General features: G+C 40.1%; 1 protein-coding gene and 1 non-coding gene across 2 annotated transcripts in view; both read right to left on the bottom strand.

Annotated features, from left to right (window-relative positions):
- GALNT2 (polypeptide N-acetylgalactosaminyltransferase 2) overlaps positions 1–27,044 on the bottom strand; it is a 79,832-nt gene that overhangs the window by 17,319 nt on the left and 35,469 nt on the right. Inside the window, exons 2-8 of the mRNA XM_077346460.1 lie at positions 17,291–17,381; positions 10,621–10,774; positions 5,439–5,537; positions 5,266–5,333; positions 4,840–4,905; positions 1,940–2,061; positions 615–702 (exon numbers count right to left, since the gene is read on the bottom strand). Of these exons, the coding sequence (XP_077202575.1) occupies positions 615–702; positions 1,940–2,061; positions 4,840–4,905; positions 5,266–5,333; positions 5,439–5,537; positions 10,621–10,774; positions 17,291–17,381 (688 nt within the window). The remainder of the gene's footprint in view (positions 1–614; positions 703–1,939; positions 2,062–4,839; positions 4,906–5,265; positions 5,334–5,438; positions 5,538–10,620; positions 10,775–17,290; positions 17,382–27,044) is intronic.
- LOC143828042 (U6 spliceosomal RNA) lies at positions 1,452–1,559 on the bottom strand. Its single transcript, XR_013227487.1, has one exon. It is a non-coding gene; the product is annotated as a U6 spliceosomal RNA (small nuclear RNA).

Genomic DNA, 27,044 nt, shown 5'->3' with positions numbered 1-27,044 from the left:
TACTGGCTCTCTGGACTGCCTATTTGAGTTGTGTAAAAGCTCAATATACTATCCTTGCACCCATGGGAGCTAATGTACATTCTTTGTAAGTGGGACTTCCACAATGAAAATGTCACACTCAGTTAGAGCATCTCTACCCTTCAACTGATTCCTAGGCACAATTCAGTGTGCTGGTGTTGACCTTTAAAGCCCTAAACAGTCGTAGAATAGGACACCTGAAGGACTGCCCATACTGCAACCACCAGAGTCCTTGTTCTAGCTTTTGCTATCTTTAGAGAGTGAAAAGGCTTTTTCTTTCGTCTATATTTTCCACTAGGAAGGATGCCAGATGCCCTACCTTCACTTAGACAGCTAAATAAAAGAATTTTGTTCAAAGCAGGCCAGTGGCAGGGGGAAACAGCATTTTGGAAGGCATTCTAGGCTGCATCAAGAGTGGGGCATTAGCAGAAATCCTTCCTCACAAAAAAAGCATTCCATTGGATTCAACCCCATGAACTTCAGTACTTAGCAGTATAAAACAATAAACATTACATCAACTGTATGTTTAGATGTTCTGAAGTATTTACATTATCAGATACTGAGAGGTAACCTTATGCTTTAGTTCAGGTACCTACCGCCTTTTAAATCAGCTGATGCCCCCACATACTGGAAGTTATCCATATTAATTACATCAATTATAGGAGAAACAACTCTGGTCTTGTCCTAAAACAGACATTGACAAAAAAAAATTGTAAGACAGTGATGACTATATAATACGACAATGTGAACAATGTGAGCATCCCAAACACTCATGTGAAAAGATTTTAATAATAAGCACTTTAGCTAAAAAAAAATTGAATCTCTCCAGCCACTAAATAAACCAGCCAAAACCAAACAGAAGACATACTCATATAGGAAAAACCTGTTTATGTAGCCAATTTTCAACTGTGGGGGTACAATGACTCCTATTACCAGAGACACAAGCTGTTTTCAAACAAAGAGCATCTTTTCAGCACCAGGAACCATTGTGACAGCCATGTAAAGTACAGCTTCACCATCAGTTCTTTCTTACATTGTAAACCGCCATGAGCCTGCTAGGAAATGGTGGTGTATAAAACCAAATATAAATAAATAAATATATGCTCTTAAGTCCATGCAAGACAATACCTCTTTTTAGTGCACTCCTAAAACAGTTGGCATTGCAGTAACAATGTAAAATATCCTACTTTCCTGTCTCATGTTTATCATTTCCTGAGAAGTGTTGGTTTTTATACCCCACTTTTCACCACTCAAAGGAATTTCAAAGCGACTCAAAGGTAAGTGGGGCTGAGAGAGCCATGACAAGACTGCTCTATGAAAACGCCACTATCAGGGCTGTCATGAGCCCGAGGTCACCCAGCTGGCTGCATATGGAGGAGTGGGGAATCAAACCTGGCTCTCCTGATTAGAGACCACCACTCGTAACCATTTCAGATAGTTAGCCTCAATTAGCTTTACTTGTGTGTCATCCTTGCGCAGGGGCCATGCTAATCTGCTCTGTATCGTTCCAATTTTAGTATATGTGCTGCCGAAGTGAGCACAATTAGCTGTACTTGAAATTTCATGTGTATTACTTTCCTTCTAGTGACTGACTTAAGGACACAGGAAGCTCTATTTCTCCATTACCCCCTACTCTTTTTTTTAATGCTTGGCATTTTGGATCCTCCAATTAACACTGAATGCACTGGTTGTACATGCTTTTCAAAAATTGTTGTGTATTTGTCAGAAAGCATTATTTGAAATGGCTTTTATCTAGAAACCCATTATATGTTTTGTGTGTTTATGCACAAAAACATCTGTCCGTGCTCATTAAATTCCAATCTATACATTAGGATTCCTTTTGGAAATACAGCCCCTGAAATGCTGCATACCAACAAAGCACTCAAGTTGTATTATGTAATCCATGCTTCTCTTAACCAACCTCAGCTACTCTCTCCAGAAGAGGTTCCAGCCAGTGCTCATTGCATTCACAGTGACTATCCAAGAATGTCAATACTTTGGCCTGTGCTGCATCTGCCCCTCGAACACGAGAACGCATCAAGCCTGAAAAGCAAGAGCACCCACATTAGAAACTCTGCGTCAGTAAGTGCATTTCCGGGTAAAACTCCATATTTCAGGAACAGAGACACAGAAACTATAAACAAATAACATTTCAGCAAAAATACTGAACTTATATACTAATTACAAAAAAAATTTAAGAGGTAAATATCAAACATACAATTTAAAATTACTTATATAATATACTCTTAATAAATTATTTTGAAGCTGTCCTGGTGTTACTTTGTGACTTCCTCCTAAGCTGCAATCTTCTAGAAAACTTACTTCCAAAGGACTTCCCCTGGATGCCCTTATTCTGTCTACGCTACATTCCTATGATCAAAATAACATACAGAAAAGGCTAACGTTCCATTACTTTAACACTCCTTTAAAAAACAACTGAATTATTTAGTTGTTGGGATGGGATATACCCCAATTAAGTTACAGTTGACAAAATTTAACTGAAAACTACTTAAAATTAATATAGCAAAACATTTTAACACTAATTTTTAAGCATACCCCATCAGTGTTCCAATTTTAGCCTTAATAATGGGGGGGGGGTTGCACACATAACAAATGGGGCACAACTGACTCCTTGAGCAACATGTGAAATAGTGCATCTGCAATAAATATTTTATGGGAGTTTTTGGTACTTCTGTGGGGTACTATACAACCCCCTTGGTGGAAGAGAATATTGTACATTATTATAAAGCTGCTATGCACTGACCAGCATAGCCTAGGCTAGACTTATCTCATCAGACCTTGGACGCTAAGCATTTCTATGGGAGATGTCTAAGAAATACCATGATCTTGATGTGGAGTCAGGCAATCGCAACCCACCTATGAATGACGCTTGCTTTTTGAAAACTCTTAAGGGGTTGCCATAAGTCAGCTGTGACTTGATGGTGCCAAAAATAATAATAATAAGAAAAAGCAGCTATTGTAATTTTTATTACAGCCAATACTGAGATGTCTTACCTGAACTTCTAGAGTGCTGCAAAACACAGCAATACAATAGCTGCTAATTTTTTTCCTATGCAGCATCTCAAAAAAAAATCCCAACAACTTAATCATTATACATTACACCTCCAGGAGGTTATGACTTTAAACTGAAAAGAAATACTGGAATGTAAACGACATCTTAACGGTAGTATCATCATTATGCAGCTACAGCTTTTAATGCCTTTTCTGGAAAGTATTTGAAGTCATTCAACCAACACTACCTCCAAATCTTGGCACAGCCATGGATCTAATTGCAATTTCCTTTTGGTGAATCCTCTCAAATTAAAATGAGGTATGTATTGAAGGAATAAGGGTAATATGAAGATGCACATGTTAAGGGAGAAGAGTTTTTACGATCAGTTATGAACCCAGCTTTGGAGGGTTAAGTTTTCATTTCTAGAAAAAATCCTACATGTGTTTATTTAATGCTACTCTTATGGATGATCTGTACATCAAAACATGCTAGCAAAACACAATATGAACAACTTTTATTTTCTATAAAACACCAAATAAATATACTGTTAAACAATTTATTCCAGGCTTATAGTAGGAGGTTCTGCAGATAATTGATCAATGCCAGTTAGATTCAAAGGTTTACTTGTTTTGAACAGTTAAATATAACCAGTAGTTAAATATTAGTTAATATCCCTTCCTCAGGGATATGAGGTACATTACTAGATGTTTCTTAAAGACAAAGCAATGGTCACAAAGCAAAACAAACCAACATTAAGAAGAAGAAGAGTTGGTTCTTATATGCCGCTTTTCACTACCAGAAGGAGGCTCAAAGTGGCTTACAGTCACCTTCCCTTTCCTCTCCCCACAACAGACACCCTGTGAAGTGGGTGAGGCTGAGAGAGCCCTGATATCACTGCTCGGTCAGAACAGCTTTATCAGTGCTGTGGCGAGCTCAAGGTCACCCAGCTGGCTGCATGTGAGGGAGTGAGGAATCAAACTTGGCTTGCCAGATTAGAAGTCCGTGCCCCTAACCACTATACCAAAATGGTTAATTTGAAGGAGTTTCTCTTAGTATTACAAGTCAGAATCCTTTCTTTGTTTACAATGCTTATTTTAAAAATTTAAGCATCATTATTTCATTAATTTAAGCATCATTATTTCATCTTTGCAAGATAAAAGGCATATTTCAAAATATATGAATTTACTATAATTTGATTTCATAAACATTTGCTGGTAATGATTCTAGCTTGTTAATACTATTAACCTGGTCAGTAGTTTCCCATAAAAAGCATCTATCCAATTGTTCGCTTCAGTGGGATCAACTATCATAACCTACTGCAATCCACCAAAGAAACTAGACTACCAGTTTTATTTAATCATTTCTATACCTCATCTGTATAAAGTCTCTATGCTCAGGAAGCTGTTAATATGCGGGTTGATACCATAAAATGTCTCCTTAGAAAGTGAATCAGAAGACAGAAATAATAAACAGCAGACTAAACAGCTGCTCCATTTATGTTTGTTTTTTTCTTGGGTTTTTGTTGCTGTTCTGTACGTTGTTGGATTTGCTACATTTTTGTTTTATATAAGAAGATATAAGCATTAATAAACAAAAAAGAGAGACAGAAAAGAGAGAGAAAAAAGATAGTCAGGAGACAGAAATAAGAACAGTCTAAATAGGTGCTTTGTGCAATTCATCACCATTAATTTCTTATGCAATGACATATACCACTTGCAAGAAAGGTAAACTGTTTCTATTGTTATAAAATGCACTTCTGCCTGGAGTTTGTAGCTTCATATTTTCCCCATTCTTAATAAAGTTCTCACCTTCCCGGCGGTCATTCCGCAGGACCCGCACCTTTTCAATTTTACCCAGAAGGGCACCATCCTCAGCTGTCAAAAAAGGGCAAACCTTAGTTAACTATTTATTCACCTTGGCTCAAAAGGGGGGGGGTCACAAAAAGTTATTTCTTATCAAGCCATTTACACCCACAAATGACAAGGTCACCTTGACTACAACTTGAAAGGATAAGACTGCTCTTATTATGATCTGATTCACTACCTGCGACTGCTCTTGACAAGTAACTTCAATCATAATGCCAGAAAAGTTAAATTAAGAAGCTGACTAACACATGCCTGCCTACTCCTGCCAAAGAGCGATTCAGCAGGGGTTCATGAAGGCCTTTTAAATAACTACATTTCAATCAGCTGTTAGAACAAGGCTTTGGGGCAGAATCCTGTGTTAGTACTTACGATCATTACTGTAATCATCTACCAATATGATCTCCTTGATAAGATGTGAGGGACTTTTTTTAAGAACACTGAAAACAAACAAGCAAATAGAAATCAGAAGAACACTTTCATGTAAGATCTGTCTATTACAATCAAAATCAGAGACATTTTTCATAGACAAATGCCAAGTATACCTGACAACTGTACGAAGCAAAGCTGATCTTGCCTCATTGTGAAAAGTGATCACCACACTAGTAGCTGGCAAATCTATCCGCCACTGTTTTCTCTGACACCTTGAAAGACAAGACAAAAGTTATGCAACTTTTAGTGCCATCTAAGCTGAGCTCCTATTAAAAGACAGGCAACAAGATAGCAGATAGGTTCTAGGGAAGGAACAGCCACAAAATGACTCATACCAATAACTGCCATTTCAAAAACAGAAATCCTATGTTTAAAATAAACACAAAGAATACTACTAAGGACTAAAAGGTGTGGATGACTATGTCAAGGGCTTTCTTTGGGAGAGAGGCCTGAGGCACTTTTATGTGGATGTCTGTTGCCTGGATGATATTTTTGTATTACTGGAACTTCTGTACATGAGCTCACTGCATGAGAACCTGCCACTATACTAAGGTTTAAGACTCAGTTTTCTGAAGCACATCATCACATGGGTCCAAAGGCTTCTGTCTTCCTCCCACCCCCTTGAGATCTAGGTAGCAGCTTTCATGGGTGCAGCTTTGTCAAGTACTAGGCAACATGTTGGTTTCTGAAGACAGCATGGAAAATAGATTAGATTAAGATGATAGCTAGAATTATCTCCTGCCCTGATGCAAGGTAAGTTTTGCAATATTTGAAAATTTAAGGTCATCTGTTGTGACTCAGAGGTTGCAAATCATTTGCACTGGGATGCCTTGGTCTATCAGCCTAATCAAAAACAAACCTATTAATGACTTTGACTGAGAGCAGTGTAGTGCAACATTCGTTCAGTTATATTCAAAACCTAATCGAGCCAATAATTTTAGAATAATCTACCTAAAGCAACTCATTTGATCAGCTTTAATACTTCGAGTTGAATCTAGGTCTTTCCAAGTCAATCAAATCCTCAAATATTTAAAAATCTGCAGGGGCTATATAAAAATTAAGCTGCTTAAAAGTCTCACTGGCAACAAGACTGAAAAGCTCTGTTAATCCTTTGTTTGTTCCCCTGCAGAATTAATCGTAGGTGAAAGCTTCATGTATTTCTGGTCCTCTTTTAAACATATGAAATACAGCAAGGGAATGTCTTCTTTTGTTCTTTCATCTATTTCATATATTTTGATAGGCTTGGAAGATAAGGGCTGAATTACAGTGGTAGAGCATCTACTTGATATTAATAAGGTTTCAGGTTCTATCCCAATATCCCCAGTTAAAAAGATCAGATGGTGGGTGATGTCAAAGACTTCATCCAAAATCCTGGGAAACTACTGCCAATCGTAGGCAACACTAACCCTGAGTGTCTGATTCAGTTTCACGTACTCACATTAAAAAAATGTATTTTCTGCACTGAGGGCTATCCTGATGTAATATATTTATAAATCTGAAAGCTACACCTCCAGATTACCATAATAAAGGTAGACAACACAGGCTGTTGTGGGTTTTCCAGACTGTGAGGCTGGAAGTCAGTTGACTCCGGTTGTGAAAGCCTGCAACAATTCACAGACTACACATTTTGTATGTCTCAAAAAAGAGAGTTGTTTTTGTGAGAACAATATGACAGCACCTAGGAAATATTGTTTTTCTTGCACACATGTATGGCTGCTTTTATGCATAGCAGGTCCTAAAAGACAGAGCTTGGAAATTATAACAATACCACTCACAGCAATAAACAAAGATGATAGCATTAAAGTTGTCCAATTCAATCATGGTTAGGAGATCTCAGAGGGTACTTTTAAGAGGCATTTATGCCTCAGTTTCTTTGCTCATGTACAGCATGGGTTGTTTTGTACTTTTTCACACTATTTATCCAATTCATTTACCCTCTGCATTCTGTTTTACCATGATTTTCCATACTTCTTTTGATGCCCTATATCTTTTGAGTAACTGCCCACACTGTTTCCTTATATAGCACTGACTTTGGCAACCTGAGCTGTCTTTGCAGTCCTCATTTTTTAGCCACAAATTAGATTTGTGAAGGGGCTGCTTTGCCTCTGCAGGCTAAGTTGGGACTGTTGTAGAATATTCATTTTAAAGGCATAATATCCTTCTTTCCCTCCTCATCCTTGCAAACCCTGTCTGAGATCTCTGTTCCTACCTAATTTAAAAAAAGAGGAAGCTGCAACAGAAAAATCAGGGTAACATAGGAATGTAAAAGTGCCATTTGACAGGTGTAGTTCTCACTTTCCTATATATATTATTACCCTGAGTTCACTGCTGCTGGGAAGCAGACATAGACAATGGTAAATTACCATTCAGACTCTGGAGCGGGTTTTCTCAGCCAAGGTTTTGTGAAACCCTGGGGTTTCTTGACAGCCCTGGAAGGGTTTCCAAAGTGGGTGGGAGTTAATTAATTTTTAATATATCTTTTAAATTTGTTAAACATTTATCTGTGATATGACTATATAGGGTCTTGTCAACCCACCCACCCCCTCCCAAAGTGGCCAATTGTGGGCCTGGAGGGGGTGGGAAGGGGAGGAGCTCCAGATGGATGTGAACACAGCTATGCTTCCCAACCATATTTGCATGATCTCACCACTTCTGAGGTTTCTTGAAGCCTGAAGAATGCTTCAGGGAGTTTCTCAACGGTAAAAAATCTGAGAAAGGCAGCTCTGGAGAGTACCAAACCTTAAGTCAGTTTTGTAAAGAGTTCAATGAATGGGGAGACAATTCCTCAGTTTTCCTCTGGAAAACAGTAGGTTGCTAGTTACAATGGCTGAGCATTTACTAGTTAAAAAACTCCAAAACAGGAGAGCCTCACACCATCTCAGATTATAAACCAGCTCCATCCAATCTCCATCTTTGGCATATATCCACTGATGAATTGTAACCACTCCTATCTCATCCTCCTTAGACAGTTGTGATCAATCCAGATCTGACCCAGTGTTTGTACTACATCAGATGTTTCAGGTACCCTATCCTCTCAGGGCAAGTTCGATGCAGGGGCAACCCTTCTTTCTATCCCAACAACATAAACTTTGCAGCATCGTTCAGTGCTAAACCTTGGAGGGAGGGGGAGAGATAGGGAGAAACAGGTGTACAGCACAAACAGAAAATTCATTTAACCCCACCCTTCTGAAATTTTTGGCAGGCATATGAAGATCCACCATGTCTGGACCAGTTTGCATTGCTTTCACACTTTTTATTACATCATCGTATTAAATTTTGAATCACGGAACATCTCATATCTCTCTGTCAAATACATGCATGCAAATATCTCAATCACTGTGCAGCTTTAAATCTGCCATAATATAGCATGACAAGGAAAAATGTGCAGGTCGAAGGGATTATGACATTTCCACAATGCAGACCATCTATAAACATAGCATCCAGGATTTAGAATGCATCAAAGAGACACCAGTGAATTATGGGATCAGGCACTGAATGACTGAATCATCAACAGATTTCTGAGAAGAATATCTGGTAACAGTCATACTGCATTTCAGCTTTATGTATATTGGGGGAGCTGAAAAAATCCACAGGATCAAACTAGATGGGAGGATATCATGATCTCTTTCAGAGGAACTGCAAGGCACTGATATGAATTAGGGCCACATAGGGAGGGGAGAGGGGGTTTGAAAATTACATTTCCACATGGGTTCACTAACTAAAACCAGCCCTCTCACACTAGCAATATTTTGATTGTCAAGAACTGTGTTGATTTCTCACTTACATTATATTCGTAAAACTATCCAAACCACAAACATTGAGATTTACTTTGCTCTGTAAATTCCCTTAGCAACTTTATTTTAAATATATATGTTAAAAATATTCTACCATCTAGATTTCCCTCCCTGTATTTTTGGGCTTGAACATTTATTCTGTCATTACATGCACTAGTACTGTCAGCATTATAACTTTAAATTGTGCCCGTCAAACTATACAATTCTAGGGTCAACATGAACTTTCAACAAAATCACACCAACAGATTCACCTGATGCTACTTGGAGTCTTTCATTTCCCTCTAGATAAGGCAGCTTATAATGTAAGTAAGAATACAGCTCAACATTACTGGATGAAAAAAACCTACACAAATATATGCTGCTGTTTTACTTGCAGATTTGAACACATGGTCTGTCATTCTTAGATATGTGAAAGCCCAGGAGAGAAATCCTGGGGAGGTGCAATAAACCCCTCCCCCCCTCTCAGGAATTCCCCGAGCACTGAATGAAGCAGTATAAGCTTTTTAAAAAAATTGGAAAGAACTAAATGCTTTTTTGGCAAGCTTTTACTCATGGAAAATGGATTACATGAAAAAAATGGCAACCCACAGCATTAAACTCTTTATTTCTATCTCTCTATCTCCTGCCCTCCCCTTATGGATCAGGGCAGTTTATACATAACACAGGAAACAAGAAATGATAATTCCTCAGTATATCTAATTCATAACACAGCCCCATTTCTGGATACTTAAATTTGGAGACTGAGGATGGCAAGAGGGACCTTTTTAAAAACCTGGAAAAAGCTCCAGGTTTGCAAACAAAGCTGAAAGCTTTAAAACAAAAAACAAAACCCGGGGGTCCGTCCCCCCAAATTATAACAGCACCTGTATCTTTATGGGAAAATGCCCTTTGTTAGACAACCATAACAATAGGGCCAGTCTTCAAGGCCGTGTTTCTGTCAGTAAACGGCATGGGGAGGGCCCTTTACATGGCTGGTCATATCCTTTGAGAGAGGACTCATCAAGGCCAGGCCTGGCAGCAAACACTGGTGACCTGATACCACACAACGTGCATGACTCATTCAGGGCTGGCTGCTTGCTACTGTCCAAGAAGCCAGCATAGTGTAGAGGTTACATTAGGGTCCAGGAGACTGGGGATCAAATCCCCCCTCTGCTATGGCAACTCACTTATTGAACTTGGGCCACACATACATAATCAATTTAACCTAACTCAAAGTCTTGTTGCAAGGATAAATAGAGGAGAGGAGAATACTGTAAGCTGCTCTAAGTTCCCATTGTGGAGAAAGTAGAAGATGGGAGGCACACACATGCAAAGTATGCTGCAAGTCAACTGGACCCCTGTATATTGCTTCATTTACCCTGTTCCTACTGTTAATTGGCTTATTTGGAATTCAGTTACAGACATCACAAAGACTGAAATTTTGATAGCCACAATGAACTGTATAACTTGCCTTATTTACCCCCTTAAGATGACACAGTGGTTACTTACTGTTGATACTTACTGATCATGTCTAGTGTCTGGAACATTTCTGTCCATTTGTAATTTATCACTCTCCACTTGATTAAACTTATTACGAGCATAGGGGTCTTGTCCAGCTCTGACCATAGTAACCCCAATATAAGCTTCCTGGTTGAAATCTTGCCACCTAACTTTTCCTAAGGAGGAAAGAAAATCTAGGAATTAACCGATTCAAACAAATCTCTATGTCTTCTATCAACAACATGCATGCTATAAACCAATACAATGGGCCAAACTAGACATAACAGCATCCCTGGGTCCAATATAGGGACACTGTCCCAATATTAAATTGATTTAAACATATTGTGATGGCCAGATCATGATCAGGCCTACAGCTTGTTGGGCTGATGCGTTCTTGTTCTCTCCTCAAGCCTTTTCGTGCCTCAAGCAGTCACACACACATGGCTTTAGGAGCACTTTTTGAGCACCTGAAAAGTAGCTAGGTTGAAACACGAACACCTCAACCTGCTGCACTCTGTGCCTGATCATTACAATTTTCAGATCACTTTAAAACAGTAGTGGGACCCCTATAGCAGAGTCAAGGATGCTGTCACATTTAGTTTGGCCAAAATTTTAAATAAGGTAGGTGGTAATCTTCAAGTTAATTCAAAAGGTTTTTTTTTTCAACATGAATGTATGAAGCTGCCTAAGACCACTCAAATGTTTCTTTCAATCAGAAATAGGAGTAGAAAATCTGCTCAAAATATTTTTTCTGCATACAGTTTTCTATTTCTAAATATCCACTGTTTCATAAAATCTGTAGCAATGAACAGATACCAGTGATGTGTGCCAGAAAATTGTCCACACAATTTTGCAGCATTATATTTTTTCACCCCACATGTGTAAATAAAGTCCTTGCATACGATTGTCAGGAATGTTGTGCTACAAATAAATCATGCAGGCTAAATGTGGGATATGAAGCAATTGTATATTATTTGGGCTGGTACATGGTATATTTGTCTTCTTTTGGTAACATGCTTTAAATTTTGCTAACATTTAAATTTGAATAAGAAAATCTTTCTGGAAAACCCACATGCCAGATGGATGCCACTGCCAGAATAATATCAGGCGAGCGTGTCAATTTCAAGCTTGTAATTAATGCTTCCCCCCACCCCCATGGTTACCCTTAGGCATGTACACAGCTATGATTCCCAACCATATCATGCCGCTTCTAGGGTTTATTGAAGCTTGAATAATGTTTCAAGGGGTTGCTCAATGGTAAAAAAGTTGAGAAAGCCTGCTATAGACCACACAATTAGCCCTGTGGCTACTTCTCTGGACATTTATATTTGACTCAAGAATTCTGTCACCTGCCCAACATCTCCCAGACTGATGACAAACAAATACAAAGAATTTGTTCACAGTTGTACTTATCCACAATTTCCGTAATCTTTTTGGTAATTCACTCAATCCTTTGTCCTCTCAGACAGTGATATTCACTCAGCGGCTCTGGAGCCATATGTGGATATTTGGCATGCTGGCTGTGGCTCTGATCAGCAGCATTCCACAATGTGGCACCTTCCCCTTGTTTCATGAAACTGTGCAAGACTCCTTCCTTGTGGGGCTTGTGGCAAGCTGGTGGTTGCCCTCACAATGGGAAATTACATCCACCTTTTCAATGTGGATTTCAGCCAGTTTTGTCAGATTTAGACCCAGAACACAAAGCTGCAAAATCTAGTAAATGGGTTTATGCCAAGTGCAGTTATAGGATAAACAGATAAATATTTTTTTTAATTAACGATTCTCACTAACTATAGTCCAAAATCTGAACAGCTTCTGCACAGTAACACAGCACATTGGAAGATAATCTTTAAACCAAGATGTCCAGCAGTAAATAGGGGTTCTGATGGTGTACTGGGATTTTTAGCCTTCAGTCTAGGTGAGAGTGATCAATCTTCCCATAATCTCTACTGATGCAGAAAGGACAAACTGGAAGTTGCTGCTCTACCATGATATATTTTCCATCGACAGTTACCACACAACAGAAACAAGCACTTGCCTTCATACTACAGATATGCTGAATAGCCAGATTTGTTAAGTACCCATCACAAAAGAATTGTATCAGCTGAGACCCAAGAGGCTTTGCTTCAGGTATCATAACTGCATCAAAAGCTTGCGGGGTACCCAAGAATCAAACATACCCAAATTATGAGTAGCTGTATGACCTCAAGGGGGACCATAAAACCCAAGCTTACTGGAATCCTTTCTATATTCTGCAAATTACAATGACATGATGCTGCAGAAAAATATCAGTAGGACACAAAGTTTAAGTTTGAGGTATGTCCATACTTCCATTTAATATGGTGCATGTACTGCAAGAGCAATGCTGGATCACACGTCAAATAAATTTTATATAGGTGGCTGAAAAATTTAATTTGAAGGAGCTGCATTTTAACATTACTGAAGCTCTCCAATGACTGAGTCTTCTTTCTATGAACCTGCAGGATAGCAAATTATGATAAGAACTAGGAAATAGACCCTTACACTATACAAACAGGTAGGGAGTCCCAGGGTATGGTTGAAATATTTTTATCATACAGTAGCCTTGTTGCTCTAAGTGTGGGCAGAGACTGAACAGGCTCCTCCCAGGCTCCTGTGTAAGCCACTGTTCCATGATGGGATATAAATGCAATAAATAGATGACCTGCATCCCGTACATATATAGGACAGCTACACATACTAGAATAGATACTGAACATACATTCCACAATCCACATATATTCTACATCCCAAAACACAGTTTGCAATCCCCTGTTTAACAATGGATTTTCTTTAACAAATTGCAACCCCTCCTAATAGTCAATTAATTTGAAAAACATGCTTAGCTTCCAGAACTACCATGTGTGGTACGGCAATTTCAATATAAACTGCAGTTGAAACAGTATTCATATTTTAGCAATGTCAAGTCAAGTACTTAGCAGAGCCTCTCTTAAGTAAGCATTTTCTTGAATTCATTGTTACTATCCAGACCTCCCCATCAAATTCCATAGCACTATAGCCCTAAAACACCAATTTGCTCTTTTTCCCAGGCCAGATGGCAAATTGGTTGTTTATCATGCAGATCAGATCTCACTTGCTAGTGTTAGAAAGAGCCTTATATATTTTTAGAAGACACATTTATCTTCTCATTAGCATACAGCACAGTTATTTTTCTGCAGTAGTTGTATACAATCTATCATTATCAACATCACTATACTGGAAAAGGCAGGAGAGGCAGTTAGTGTATAGGGGGTACTGTCTTTACTGCATTGTTTTATTTTATATATTATACTGTGATTTTTTTTTTACATTCTCGGTTTTTTATTCTAATTTTTATTGCATTGTTTAATTTATGTATTGACCCCATCTCTTGGTTCAAGGCAGTTGACCAGTAGCTATTAAAATGTTATACAGACTAAAACCAAATAAAAACCAACCCACCAACCCCCAAGATGTCTGCTGTTCAAGCTTTTGCACAAAAGCAAGCCTTGCAGTGCCTCCTAACAAGCTTCAACTATAGGACCCCCTCACCACTTCATGGAATGCATCCTGCAATGTGAGAGCTGTGATGAAAAGGCCGAGGATGTAGCTAATGCATGGCAGGCTACTCTGAGTGGGGAATAACAAGCAGGTGAAAACCATAACTGGCACACAAGAACGCAGGTCTGTAGATATGTAGGTTGTACTTGCTGTGTTACAGCTACTTGTGTATTGGGACAAAGACATTATAACAACTAGTCTAAAGAATTAAAAGAAAAACATAAAAAAGAATAACAAGATATCTATTTCACAAGATTCAAGAAATCAGAGTGAAATTTAAACCACAGTTAAGCATGCTGAAACATTCACTGAACAAAATTCCCTGACCCCTTCGTACTCCCGTGTGGAGTTCCACAAGGGGAGATACTTTCTTCTACACTTTTCAACATCTATATGTGCTCTCTGGCCCAGCTGATCTGGGGGCTTTGGGCTGGGATGTCACCAATACACAGATGACATCCAGCTCTACCTCCTGATGGATGGTCGGACAGACTTCCCCTCCCCCTCCGAATCATTTGCCAGTTGTTTGGAAGCAGTGACTGGTTGGCTCAGGCAGAGGGTTTTTTAATATACGTTTTATATTTTATGTAAACCGCCACAAGCCGGTCAGGCCAATAATAAATCCAATTATAAACAAATTAAATAAAAATAAAGAAAAGGGAACATTAAACTGAAGGACTATACAGAAGATATAAAATGGAGGAGGCAGTCTTGTGGATTTGAAAGCTGTCCTTGTATCCTCATGTCAACTAGGCGTTGGGAAAGCATCCCATGATACCAGCAAGACATGATTTGAACAGCAGCACCAACCCACCTAGGCCATGGGGGTACCACCACTGTTTTAAAGTGGTGATTTGAACATTGTGATCAGGCCCAAAGTGCAGCAGGTTGACAAAGAAGTAAAATGTAGTCTTGAGATTTACTGTTGGAGAACAGTTTTACAGGTTGAGGTATTACAGGTACCATGGAACACTAGAAAGATAAAGTAGTTTCTAGATCAAATCTAGTCTGAATACTCCCTGCAAGCTAAAATGATTAAACTGAGGCTATCAAACTTTGGTCAGATACAAAGACAAAACTCACTGGAAAAACTGAAGGCTGCAGGAAGACTGGAAGACCCAATAAGAGATGGATTTACTCAGTAAAGCAAGCCATGGCCTTCAGTTTACAAGACTTGAACTAGGCTGTTAATAATAGGATGTTTTGGAGGTCACAGGGTTGCCATAAGTCAGAAGTGATTTGATGGCATGTAAAATACATGCCTTGGGTTTCAGTGAGAAAAGCAAACTGAAAATACAGTAATTAAATTCTGTAAGAGTGACAGAAGATACCACAGTTTCCACATTTTGGAAAACATGTATATGGGAGAAAGCCCTGCAGCATTTTAGGACCACTTCATATCATATATATTATCCAATAAACTAAGTGCCCCAGTATCGAATGTTTCTCCCACATTTGTAGCACTACATCAGAGTAGCCTGCTTTAAGTCAATATACCTACAGAACCTGGGTTCATTACAAAAACAGGACTGATCAATTTTTATAATAGATGTAAATTAAGTTGTCTGTACTAGGAAAACTGGCAAGTTAGGAAACATTAGCTCTTCACTCTGCAGGTATGAATTTACTAGTTGTCCCCCTGGCCTCGACCTGGGCCAGTGCGTTTTTGGTCCTGGCCCCAACCAGGTAGAATGAGCTCCCAAAAGAACTGAGGGCACTGCCAGAGTTGTCAGCTTTTTGCAGGGCCTGCAAGATATATGGTTGAGACCAAGGTGGAGTCCCGTGTTTTCATCAGAGGATTCCCCCCCCCCCCGAGGCTTATTAGATCTGGCTCCTCACTCCCAGCGGAAGAAAACTTGACCCTCCGGTTGAATGTGGGGAGGAGGAGGGAGGGAGGGAGGGGATTGGGGATGTTGAATAAGAAGTCGCCATCTATTTGTGTGTCTGTCTTCCTGTCTATTGTTGTAAGGGGTGTTTTATGGGGTTTTATTGTATTTTATCATTTTATTTTGTGTGAACCACAACGAGACCACTGGAAGAGTGGTGGTAAAAAAATCAATCAATCAGTATAAACAAATAAAGTGCTTGACTGTTTTAAACTTAGTTAGTCCCAATATTATATTTTTTGTTTTAATAGAAAAAATAAGGTATATTAAGAAGCTTTAGTTTTTAAAAGTATGGCCATTAATGGTTAGTACAACTTAAGAATGATACAAATACATATGGACTGGAGAGTATTAATCCACAATGCTGGATATAAATCTTTTCTGAACAGCCAGTTGTAAATTCAAGTTTTTTATCTCCTGCAAAAAAACACCATGGAAGACATTATTCTACACCTGTTGCCCCTTGGTGGGGCCACAGTCACTTAGCAGAGTGGGCAATCAAATCAGGGCCTGAGATCATAGTCCAACAGGAGAGATCTCTGAGTGCTACTCTGAGCTCCCTGGAGGAAATGTTGGTTCCAAATGTACCAAACAGATAATCGTAAGTTAGAGTAGTATAGCAATAATACAGCCAGGAAATGCTACTGCATATATTAATTTGCTGCTGCTCTTTCTTTTAACAATTAAAAAACTAGTATCAAAATAATCTTGCTAGCTGAGCTGTAATAAAATACCTCATCTGGAACCTAACATGTATACAACTTTTTGTCTTCACTTATTTATGTTCCATGTTTGCTTTGCCTGTGTATGCCACAAATATTCCAGAACAGCTCTGGAGCCAAGTGTCTCACTATTGGCATGTTTCTTTTTTCAGAAAATGGCTTCTGGGTTGATGAGTAGTAAGCATATCCTTACTAGCAGAGCTAACTAGAAATCCAGACAGCTGGAATTTGCTAATTCAATAGTTATGAAATGAAAATTTATTTGGAGTCATTGGGAGTTAACCCTTAAAGCATTGTTGCTATATAAAAGTTCTCTGTGATGGTCAGAGACTAAGTATGTCATAAATATAGCTTTCACTGAGAAATCTCAACACCAGCATACGCACTGGCAAAAGAGCTTGCCAATCTCTCATTTAACTTCCAATTTCCTGTACCTACTTTTATACTTTGATACCACTGACTTTCCACCCAGCTTTTACTACCAGTGCTAACATTCAAGGTTAGATAATAAGCACTATTTAAATACCTGGTGGAAGGGTTTCCATGCCTTGTGACTTTTCATCCCCATTGTTATTACGCTGATCTTTCTTATTTAATGCAATGTTATTTAGGTCCTCCTGGAGAAAGGGAAAAGGCAGATGTATCATTAAATCAAATAATTTTTACCAAGAGGATAAATGGCTACTTCTACAACTGAGGCAATCATACTCTGGCCACATCATCATGAGAATATAAAGCAGACAATTATGGTAGGAAAAACAGACATCTGTAGAAAAAGAGGAAGATCCAACATGAGATGGAATTACTCCATAAAGGAAGCCAAATCCTTCCGTTTGAAAGACCTGAGTAATGCTGTTAATGAGAGGACATTTTGGAGGTAAATAATTCACAGGATCACCATTAGTTGGAAGCAACTTGATAGCACATAACACAAATATATTTTGAAACTAAAAACAGAGCTCTTCCGCCAGGTCTATGGTTGAGGCCAGGGCAGCGAAGAAGATCAATCCCCCCTCCCCCCAGTCAGCCAGCAATCAGTCTGAGATCTCGACCCCTCCTTCCATCCCTTCAGAGACAGTGATTGGGTGGGGGTGGGGGAGTATTGTACAGAGTCATTATCGTCATGTTGCCGGTTTTTGTATTATGAGTGTTGTCCATTTTAATGGGGTTTTATTGGATGTTGTAGCCCACCACAAGCCATTCTCGCAAGTGGCAGGGAATAAATAAAATAAATAAATATGTTTTTAAATTTCAAATCCAAAATTAACTATCTCCATAAATTAGATTCAGGTATATAGCCGTATCGGTCTGAAGCAGCCAAATAAAGTTTGAGTCCAGTGGCACTTTTAAGAGCAACCAAGTTTTATTCAAGGTATAATCTTTCATGTGTGTTGGGATGTGAGAGATTCAGACACACACACAGGTATCCGAGTGTAAGGGAAGTCTCCCGACTTTCAGCCGTGCTCCCCCCTAAGAACGGCATCTTTTATTAACGTCACTGGCACATAACATGTATCCATGTATCTCTTTTGGCCTTCAGGCCAGTACTCAAACCCAGAAGATTCTTGCATGTAAGTGTACAAGCAGCTATTGTTCTTTGTGCTTTCTACTTGCATTGCGATAACAGCGTGTTCAGCAGTTCACTTTAGCAATACACACACACACACACACACACACGGCCTGCACCACACATGCACATGCACACTTAATCTTTGTAAGGTGAATTAGTGAGCAAAGAGGTCGCCCCTTACTTCAAATATGTTCTGTTGACCGATCAAACAAGTAGTACATCAATTACTGCCAAGGATCACTATAAAAATGTCAGCAAATTGCTCTTAGATCCAGTTCATACTGGCTAGTTGAAATCATTAAATTTCCAAAATCAATTATTAGAACAAATTACAGATTCTAAGGGGGCTTTTCATGGGCATGCTGGACATGAAGAAGTGCACCCTCTTAGGGCATCTCAACTTTGCATGTAAGGCAGTCACCCCTGGCAGGGTGTTTTGTGCCACGTTGAGCAGGTCCATGGTTGGGGATTTGTCTATATGGTCAGAATTTCTGGCCAAGTTCAATGGTACTGCTATTTGGCAGATGCCACTCACAATGGGTAGTCTAGGATTTGCCATGTATTATAATGGCCCCACAGCAAGGAATGGATTTGGTGAGAGATTTAACTTTCCTTGAGTTTTTTTCCCATCATGGTAATGGTCACCATCCAGTGGGACTTGTTTCTAGATTGCAGGGTGTTCTTCTGGTGCGATAATCAGGCAGTGGTCCATATTGTGAACAGGGAATCCTCATGTTCTGAGTGGGTTATGCACCTGGTCTGAAGGTTTATTCTTCATCTGCTTGGATTCTAATCTATTTCACTGAGAAGTATTGCAGGTTCCAGTGATGACACAGAAGACACCCTGTCTTGATTCCAGGAGGAGTAGTTCCAGGCTCTGGTGCCATCGGCAAACAACACTCCTGACGCCTTCCTGGAGGAGCTTTAGAGCCTTGGTGATGTCTCATTGTGAAAGGGATGATGGGATCCTTGGCACCAACTTCTCAGTGGACTTATGATGGGGGAATTTATAGATATGAGTAATTCTCTCATACTTGGGGCTGTTTATCTCCTTGCCCCCCTCAGATGAGGCTGTTTTGCATTGCCTGGTTCATCTGCATACCTGTGGGCTCACATCAAAGGCCATGAATGTTCATTCAGCAGAACTTCATTCTTTTGCAATCTTATGAACTGGTGGGACCCTGGCAGTCCCTTTCTAGATCAGCAAGCAATAAACAGATGAAAGAAGCTGGTACCCTGAAGAGAGGACACCAGGAAGCCTTACAATCACCTTCCCTTTCCTCACCCCACAACAGACACCCTGTGAGGCAGATGAGGCTGAGAGAGCCCTGATATTACTGCTTGGTTAGAACAGCTTTATGAGGGCTGTGATGAGCCCAAGGTCACCCAGCTGGCTGCACGTGGGGGAGCAGGGATTCAAACAAGGCTAACCAGATTAGAAGTCTGCACTCCTAACCACTACACCAAGCAGCAGGTTTTCGTCAATGCTTTTTGCAGCAGTAAGCTACTCTCTGCATCACACTCAGCCTCAGGACGTAGGTAATTCACAATGTGGATGTGGTAGGGATGGAACAGCAATCAGACTCTGCAAATCCAAAACTCTTAGGGTACAGTGTACTTATTCTATCATCGGCTTCAAGCCCGCTCCTAGCACAGATAGATGGCACATTCCTGTCCAGGTACCAGTTTGCTGCAGTTATGAGGCAGTACACTGACAAACTTGGTCTCCAGCCAGAGCACTTAGGCATAAGCTCCTTTCAGTTTAGGGCTGCTATGCAGGCTTGGATGTCACATGCAGCATGGTGCTAGGTATTATTCTGCTTATAAGAGCTATGTACAGTCCAACCTCTTAGTCATCTCCTGTTTTTCTTACATGTTCTTTTTGCCTCCTCCAGTCCTTTTTATTATTGGTCACAGTATTGTGCATTGGGCTGCCGGTTATATGTCAGCATCTAGTTGGGGCAGTGATCTGTGTCTTGGGGACCAACTTTGCATCCTCTGGGTGGGACATTGTGATATGTGGTGGTCTCCTCTGTTGGGGTCATTAGCATCAATGTTTTGTCACTCCAGGCCTCCAGCAGTGCTCATGATTGAGCTGGGGGAGAATGACCTGCCTGGAATTTTCTGCCTTTCCACGGCCATCACTTAGGATCAGAAGACCATCTGGCAGTTTACCTGGTGCCCACACTACTCGGTCTGCCCAGCCTTGGAAGGGCATGGTGGCACCTGTTAGTGTGAATCTGGCCAGGAGACACCTCTGAAAGGCAATGGCTCAATACCTTTGTGACTTGGATGGTTGCTTTCCCACCCTGACATTAGCTTCAAGCAGCTACCTTTGTTCTGCAACAACGTTGGACACTTGTCGGACCGGGGACTTGACATGTGGCTGCACAATATTCACCATGCTTTATTTATTTAGATTTCTATACCGCCCATTTCTTTGCAGCTCTGGGAGGTTTACAGTGCTTTACAGCAGGGGTAGTCAACCTCAACCTGTGGTACTCCAGATGTTCATGGACTACAATTCCCATGAGCGGCTCATGGGAATTGTAGTCCATGAACATCTGGATGACCACAGGTTGAGGTTGACTACCCCTGCTTTACAGTGCTGTTTTGGGGGGAGGTCAACCTTGTTCTCCAGCCTCCCTCAATTGAGGGGGCCTCTTTTGGAGGTTGTGTAGATGTGGAGCCACAATGCCATCCCCGGGGCGTTTCCAGATGGCATGGAGGACCTAGTAGATGCTGATGCCTGCAGGCTCCCCAATCTGCCTGCCACTTTCCACATACCCAGGAAACCTTATGGAAATGGAATCATGCATATGTATGGATGGTTGCTTGAGGTTCTGGCTGATGATGTGGGGGGCTGCCTTATGGTTGGCTGGCCACATGATGACTGGAAATCCCATGCTGAACCTACACTAATTTCCATAACAATACAACTGTGGCCAAATTTCTTACAAAAACTATATTGTATGGAGTCCTCGTTCCATCTTGGTAACTGTCTTCTTGCAATTCAAAGAAAGTATCTGTAACAGCAAGTCTGCTCTGTTGATAAGTAGGTTCACTGACTTCAAAAGCAACTCATGGTACATAAGAAATAGATCAGATACAAGTCTAAACAGACATTCTAATCTGGACGGTGTAATGGAAGCTAACTCCCTGAATAAGTACTACAACTTTTGTACTTCATAATTTATATCTGTATTTAAATATAGTCAACATTGACAAATCTTGCTCCTTCCTGACCCACCATTACGTTCTGCAACTCAAATGTGCTGTGCAATTTACTGCAGCAAGGTTTCACTCGAAGATTAGAACTTCACACTTCCCTATAATCATTTGAATCCAAAATAAGAGCTATCCCCTATCTAAGCAATTATACACAGACAACTGGCTGGATACTAGGTTTGCATAGTCAAGGTTCTTCAAAGTGCTTGGCGAGCCTATTATGCTTAAGTCTTTTGCAGAATAAGTGTATTCCAATCCATCCTGCATCATGCCCATGTTTAGACTTACAAAAAATATTTCAAATAAACAGGGATTCAAAAAACGATGGATGGATTTGGTAGCCGAGCAATTTTGATTCACTATCTGCAAAATTTAATCCCATTACAGCATTACTTGTAACAATAATTTCTCCATTAATCAGACCTTATACTATGTTAATAAAACAGAATTTAAAAAATTAAGATCATGAACATTATTTGACCCTAAAATATTTTAAAATAATCGAACTAGCAATGAAGGTAGAAAGTCAGCAGCTGAGTGGGAGCTATCCGGTTTCTTGCAGAGTACCGCAGAAATCCTAGGTGTACACTCTGTGGAATTCTTGGATCTCAGGAAGCTGTTGAGGAGAGTTAGAGTCTTAAGGACTGGAGGACATCAGGGACACCTCCTTGCATGACCAATATCCTTTGGTACTGAGGATATCCCTCTGGGGTGGACAAGAAGTGAGCTTTTGGTAAGGTACCTCACCAAAGATTCCTGAGTAAATTTTGCAGTCATGGGATAAGGCTGGGTACTCTTATGGATTAAACACTGATAAAATGACAGGAGGCAAAAAATAGGAATAAATTGACAATTCTAACAATGGAAGGAAGGTAGAGCATTAGGTCTAATTTGTTCATAAATGATCTGGAACTGGGGGTGAGCAGAGTAATAGCCAAGCCCATAGATGACACATTATTCAGTATGGGGAAAACCAAGGTGGATTATGAAGTGCTCCATAAGAAGCGCCACAGATTGGGTGAGTGGGCAACAATGGGGCAAATTAAGTTTAATGTTGGTCAGTGTAAGGTGAAGCACATCACAACAAACAAAAAAATCCCAGCTTTTAAGTATAATGTAATGACATCTAAACTTTCTGAGAGTGAAAGAGACCCTGAAGTCACAGGGTGCTTGCTAAATAATGCTGTTTCAATCCACTTTTGTGGCTGTTTGCAAGTGGAATTTGCTATTCCACACAGTAAAATTCAGTTGCAAAGTAGATTTTAAAGAGGGTTCTCTCATGGTGTCCGCAGCTGGGAGGGGCTGGAATCTGCACACCTACTCACACCTTAAACTGTCTCCTCTCCCCCCCCCCCTTGAGTCTGTCTGTTAACACAGGTGGTGACTTCCAGTGACATGTCACTTCTGGTGTGTATGGCAAGAAGACAGAACATCACTCCTGAGGTGCCTTGTAACCTGAAAAATTATTTGGGGGTTCCTCTATGGTCAAAAGGTTGAAAAAGGCCAGTCTAAGGTGCTACAAGGCATCCCTTTGGAATTAAGACTAGCCATCTGTCTAACTATTCTGAACAAATCAAGCATACCAAGACAATTTTATGAGTTAAAATTTAAAGCAGACAGATAGCACTGCAGACTAGCAGTGACAGTCACTTCAATAACCCACTAGAAAATAAACACCACTGATCTTGCGATGGAAATGGGAGCCACATGCTATTAAAGTTGTGAATGGCATTTAAAAGACATGGGGCGAGGACATCAGAAGTCTATAGTGTTTCTACATGCAGCACTATTCTTGCCCCATTCATCATCAAATCTCATTCCAATCAGTTCTTTAAACCCATACAACTTTTAAATATATATTGCAGTAACATCAGCATGGCAGATGTGAAAATCACACCATAAGATCTGCAGATATTCCCCGATGGGGGAATTTACACTTTTATAATTGTTCCAATTGGAACAGGAAGGATAAAGAATCAGAATAGCCAGAAAATGTGTGCTTATCATAGACTTTGTGGCAGCAATAATAAAAATGAAAAATTTCTGAGAAATAAAACCTTTCCTTCCTAATTATTTTTCAAAAAGTGGAAAGAGGGGGAAAACTGAAATATAGACAATACTTATCAACCCTACACCTATTATACTGTTTTAACATAAACCACATAATTTATGAGCCTCTTGTGGCGCAGAGTGGTAAGGCAGCCGCCTGAAAGCTTTGCTCATGAGGTTGGGAGTTCGATCCCAGCAGCCGGCTCAAGGTTGACTCAGCCTTCCATCCTTCCGAGGTCGGTAAAATGAGTACCCAGCTTGCTGCTGGGGGGTAAACGGTCATGACTGGGGAAGGCACTGGCAAACCACCCCGTATTGAGTCTGCCATGAAAACGCTAGAGGGCGTCACCCCAAGGGTCAGACATGACTCGGTGCTTGCACAGGGGATACCTTTACCTTTACCTTTACATAATTTATAACTCAGTAAGCATCTAAAATTATATTTGTCATATTTATTTAATTTAAAAGTACAAATACCTTAGTTGTCTATAAGAAATGCTGCAAATATACCTGATACTATAAAGAAAGCTGCAAATTCAGAGGCAGAGGTTACCCAGCTCAAGATATCATTTTTACTATAATACAATGATTGTTTCTGCTACCTGACTCTATCTGGATTCACTCACATTTAAGAGCTGACTCAGTCCTGGCTCAAGTATTTCCATCTGCTACATGTGCTTTGATTCATGGAATCTATATTTTAATATAAATAAATGGGAATAAATTCTGGGAACTGAAGTTGGGCAGTAGTTATCAAATGGACAGCTATCTCTTTTGCGGCCTTTCATTTATATATCTGGACTCTTCCTGAATTTTCAGCTTTTAAAAATTCTAGCTGTATTCTAGCCAGCTGCTTGATAGCTAACTGATGTGCTGCTAGAAGTTCCATTTTGATTAACATCTACATGGAATTGCTTGGAAGAATCCTCCGGTGTGCTGGACTCCAGTGCCATCAGTAACGCCAATTTTACTCTACTCTCTCTTTCCCCCTAGTTCCAAGACAGAATTGAAGCAGAACTGGTGGGGCTTTAGAACTGGACTAGTGTTTCTACATACATACTGGGCTGTCCAGAAACTAGTGTTTGAATTGAACCTGCCTGTGACGAGTATAAAATATCAGTATTGCATCCATTGCACAGGGTCTCACTTAGTTCATAGATGAAATTCAAAAGCATTGGTTTTATCCTTCAAATTTCTAAAAGACTTGGGACCAGTGTCTAAAAGACTGCTCCAACCAACATAAAGCTGCTAAAGACTAGAGATCAGATGGAGGTATTCCAGCTTCATGAGCCCACAGCACAAACACTCATGAAACCTCATAGTTCTGCTGTTGGGTGATAGTATTCTTGGTTTCTGAAAGTAGAAGTCGCTCTTCTCACTTTGTCCTTCTAATGGTCTATGAAAGCAAAGAACCTATGACCTGGGATCTATTTATACAATAAAGCACAAGTAATTTTAAAAGGTTTCTTTATTTCCTGTTTAAATCTTAATATAGAATGAGAATAATCCAGAGGAAATTATTCAGACAAAAATGTTACACAAATATATCACCCAAGCAATGCTGGACACGTTCCTGGTATTCCCTCGTTTCACAAGAGGTTTTTTCAACAGGAAAGCTAGAAATAAAACATTAACAGTGCTGAGCACTGATTACAAATTCCAATTCCCAAAAGGGGCAAGAACGGGGCAAACACCCTCTAAGCTTTTAATTTGTGTGTGTGTGTTTGTCTGTTTAATTGCATTTGTGGGCTGCTGATCCCAGCCAGATAACTTCCGGCAGTTGACAACAAATCCAAAATACAATACAATTCTATTAATAAAATAATACTAGTAAAATGGTAAAGCTGGCAGTCCTACCCTGACACTGACAGAAGATTTTGCTTTAACTCAGCCCTGGAGCCTTAAGAGAAGATTTAAGAGCCCCCTTTACAGCGATGATGCTAAAGTCTAACAAAAAAAATTATTTAGCACACAGAGGAGGGTAGGATGGAATGAAGTGATATATCTTAAATGTGTTCCCCAAAGAGCATTACACTCCTCCACTTCTAACCAGCTAGTGGTCCCTGGACAAAGAAAGCTTCGCGTGACCTTAACAAGGACCAGAGTCTTTTTGGTCCTGGCTCCCACCTGCCGAAATGGGCTCCCAGAGGCAACATGGGCCCTGTCAGAGCTCAGAGTTAAGGCTGGGACACCAGTCACATGTAAGAACCCCACTTCTAACTCCCCCCCCCCTGTAAAACACTTGTAACACCCTGGATGAGGTGAGTAATGTGAGAGAGTAACATGGCGAGTAATGCAACAGGGCCCAGGAACAAAGGAGACCAATTGTTATTGTAGATTAAGTGACTATTGTATTTTATATGTTGGTTTTAAATTGATGTATACCACCCCGAGATGACTATGCCAAGATAAAATATAGTTTTGTAGTAAAACTCAGTTGTTATACTAAGGATCCCTGGCCCTAAAGAAGTCCGCCTGGTCTCGACCAGGGCCAGAGCATTCTCTGTTCTGGCCCCCACCTGGTGGAATGAGCTCCCAGAGGAGATCAGGGCCCTGACGGAGCTTAAACAGTTCCGCAGGGCCTGCAAAAAGGAGCTCCTCCACCAGGCATTTGGCCGAGACCAGACGTAATCAATCAGCGACCAAGGGCCCCTGCTCCCCCCCCTCAGAATCCCATCAATAAGCCCTGGACCTGTTTGTATTACTATATTGTTTACTGTTATACTGTGTTGTTATTTGGTTACAATTATTAGTTATCAGTTATACATGTTCTACAGACTGTTTTATGTATTGTTTTCTATTATAATGTAAACCGCCCTGAGCCTCCGGGGAGGGCGGTATAGAAGTATGATAAATAAATAAATAAATAAATAAAATAAATACAGTTGGTAGCTCTTAAATATAGGCTTTTAAATTATGCTCAAAATCCTACAAAATTGAGAAAGGAATTCGTCAAGGCTGTATACTGTCACCTTGCCTATTTAACTTGTATGCGGAGCACATCATGAGAAAGGCGGGATTAGAGGAGTCACAAATTGGGATCAAGATTGCAGGGAGAAATATCAACAACCGCAGATATGCAGATGATACCACTCTAATGGCAGAAAGTGAAGAGGAATTAAAGAGCCTGTTGATGCAGGTGAAGGAGGAGAGTGCAAAAGTTGGCTTGAAACTAAGCATCAAGAAAACAAAGATCATGGCATCCGGCCCTCTCAATTCCTGGCAAATAGATGGGGAAGAAATGGAGATAGTGACAGATTTTATTTTCCTGGGCTCCAAGATCACTGCAGATGGGGACTGCAGCAAAGAAATTAAAAGACGCTTGCTCCTGGGGAGGAAAGCTATGACAAATCTAGACAGCATCCTAAAAAGCAGAGACATCACCCTGCCAACAAAAGTGCATTTAGTCAGGGCTATGGTATTCCCAGTTGCA

The sequence above is a fragment of the Paroedura picta genome, chromosome 1, assembly GCF_049243985.1.
Source record: "Paroedura picta isolate Pp20150507F chromosome 1, Ppicta_v3.0, whole genome shotgun sequence".
Classification (NCBI taxonomy): domain Eukaryota; kingdom Metazoa; phylum Chordata; class Lepidosauria; order Squamata; family Gekkonidae; genus Paroedura; species Paroedura picta.
Note: the sequence above shows the minus strand (reverse complement) of the source record. Positions and strands in the feature narration are given on the sequence as shown.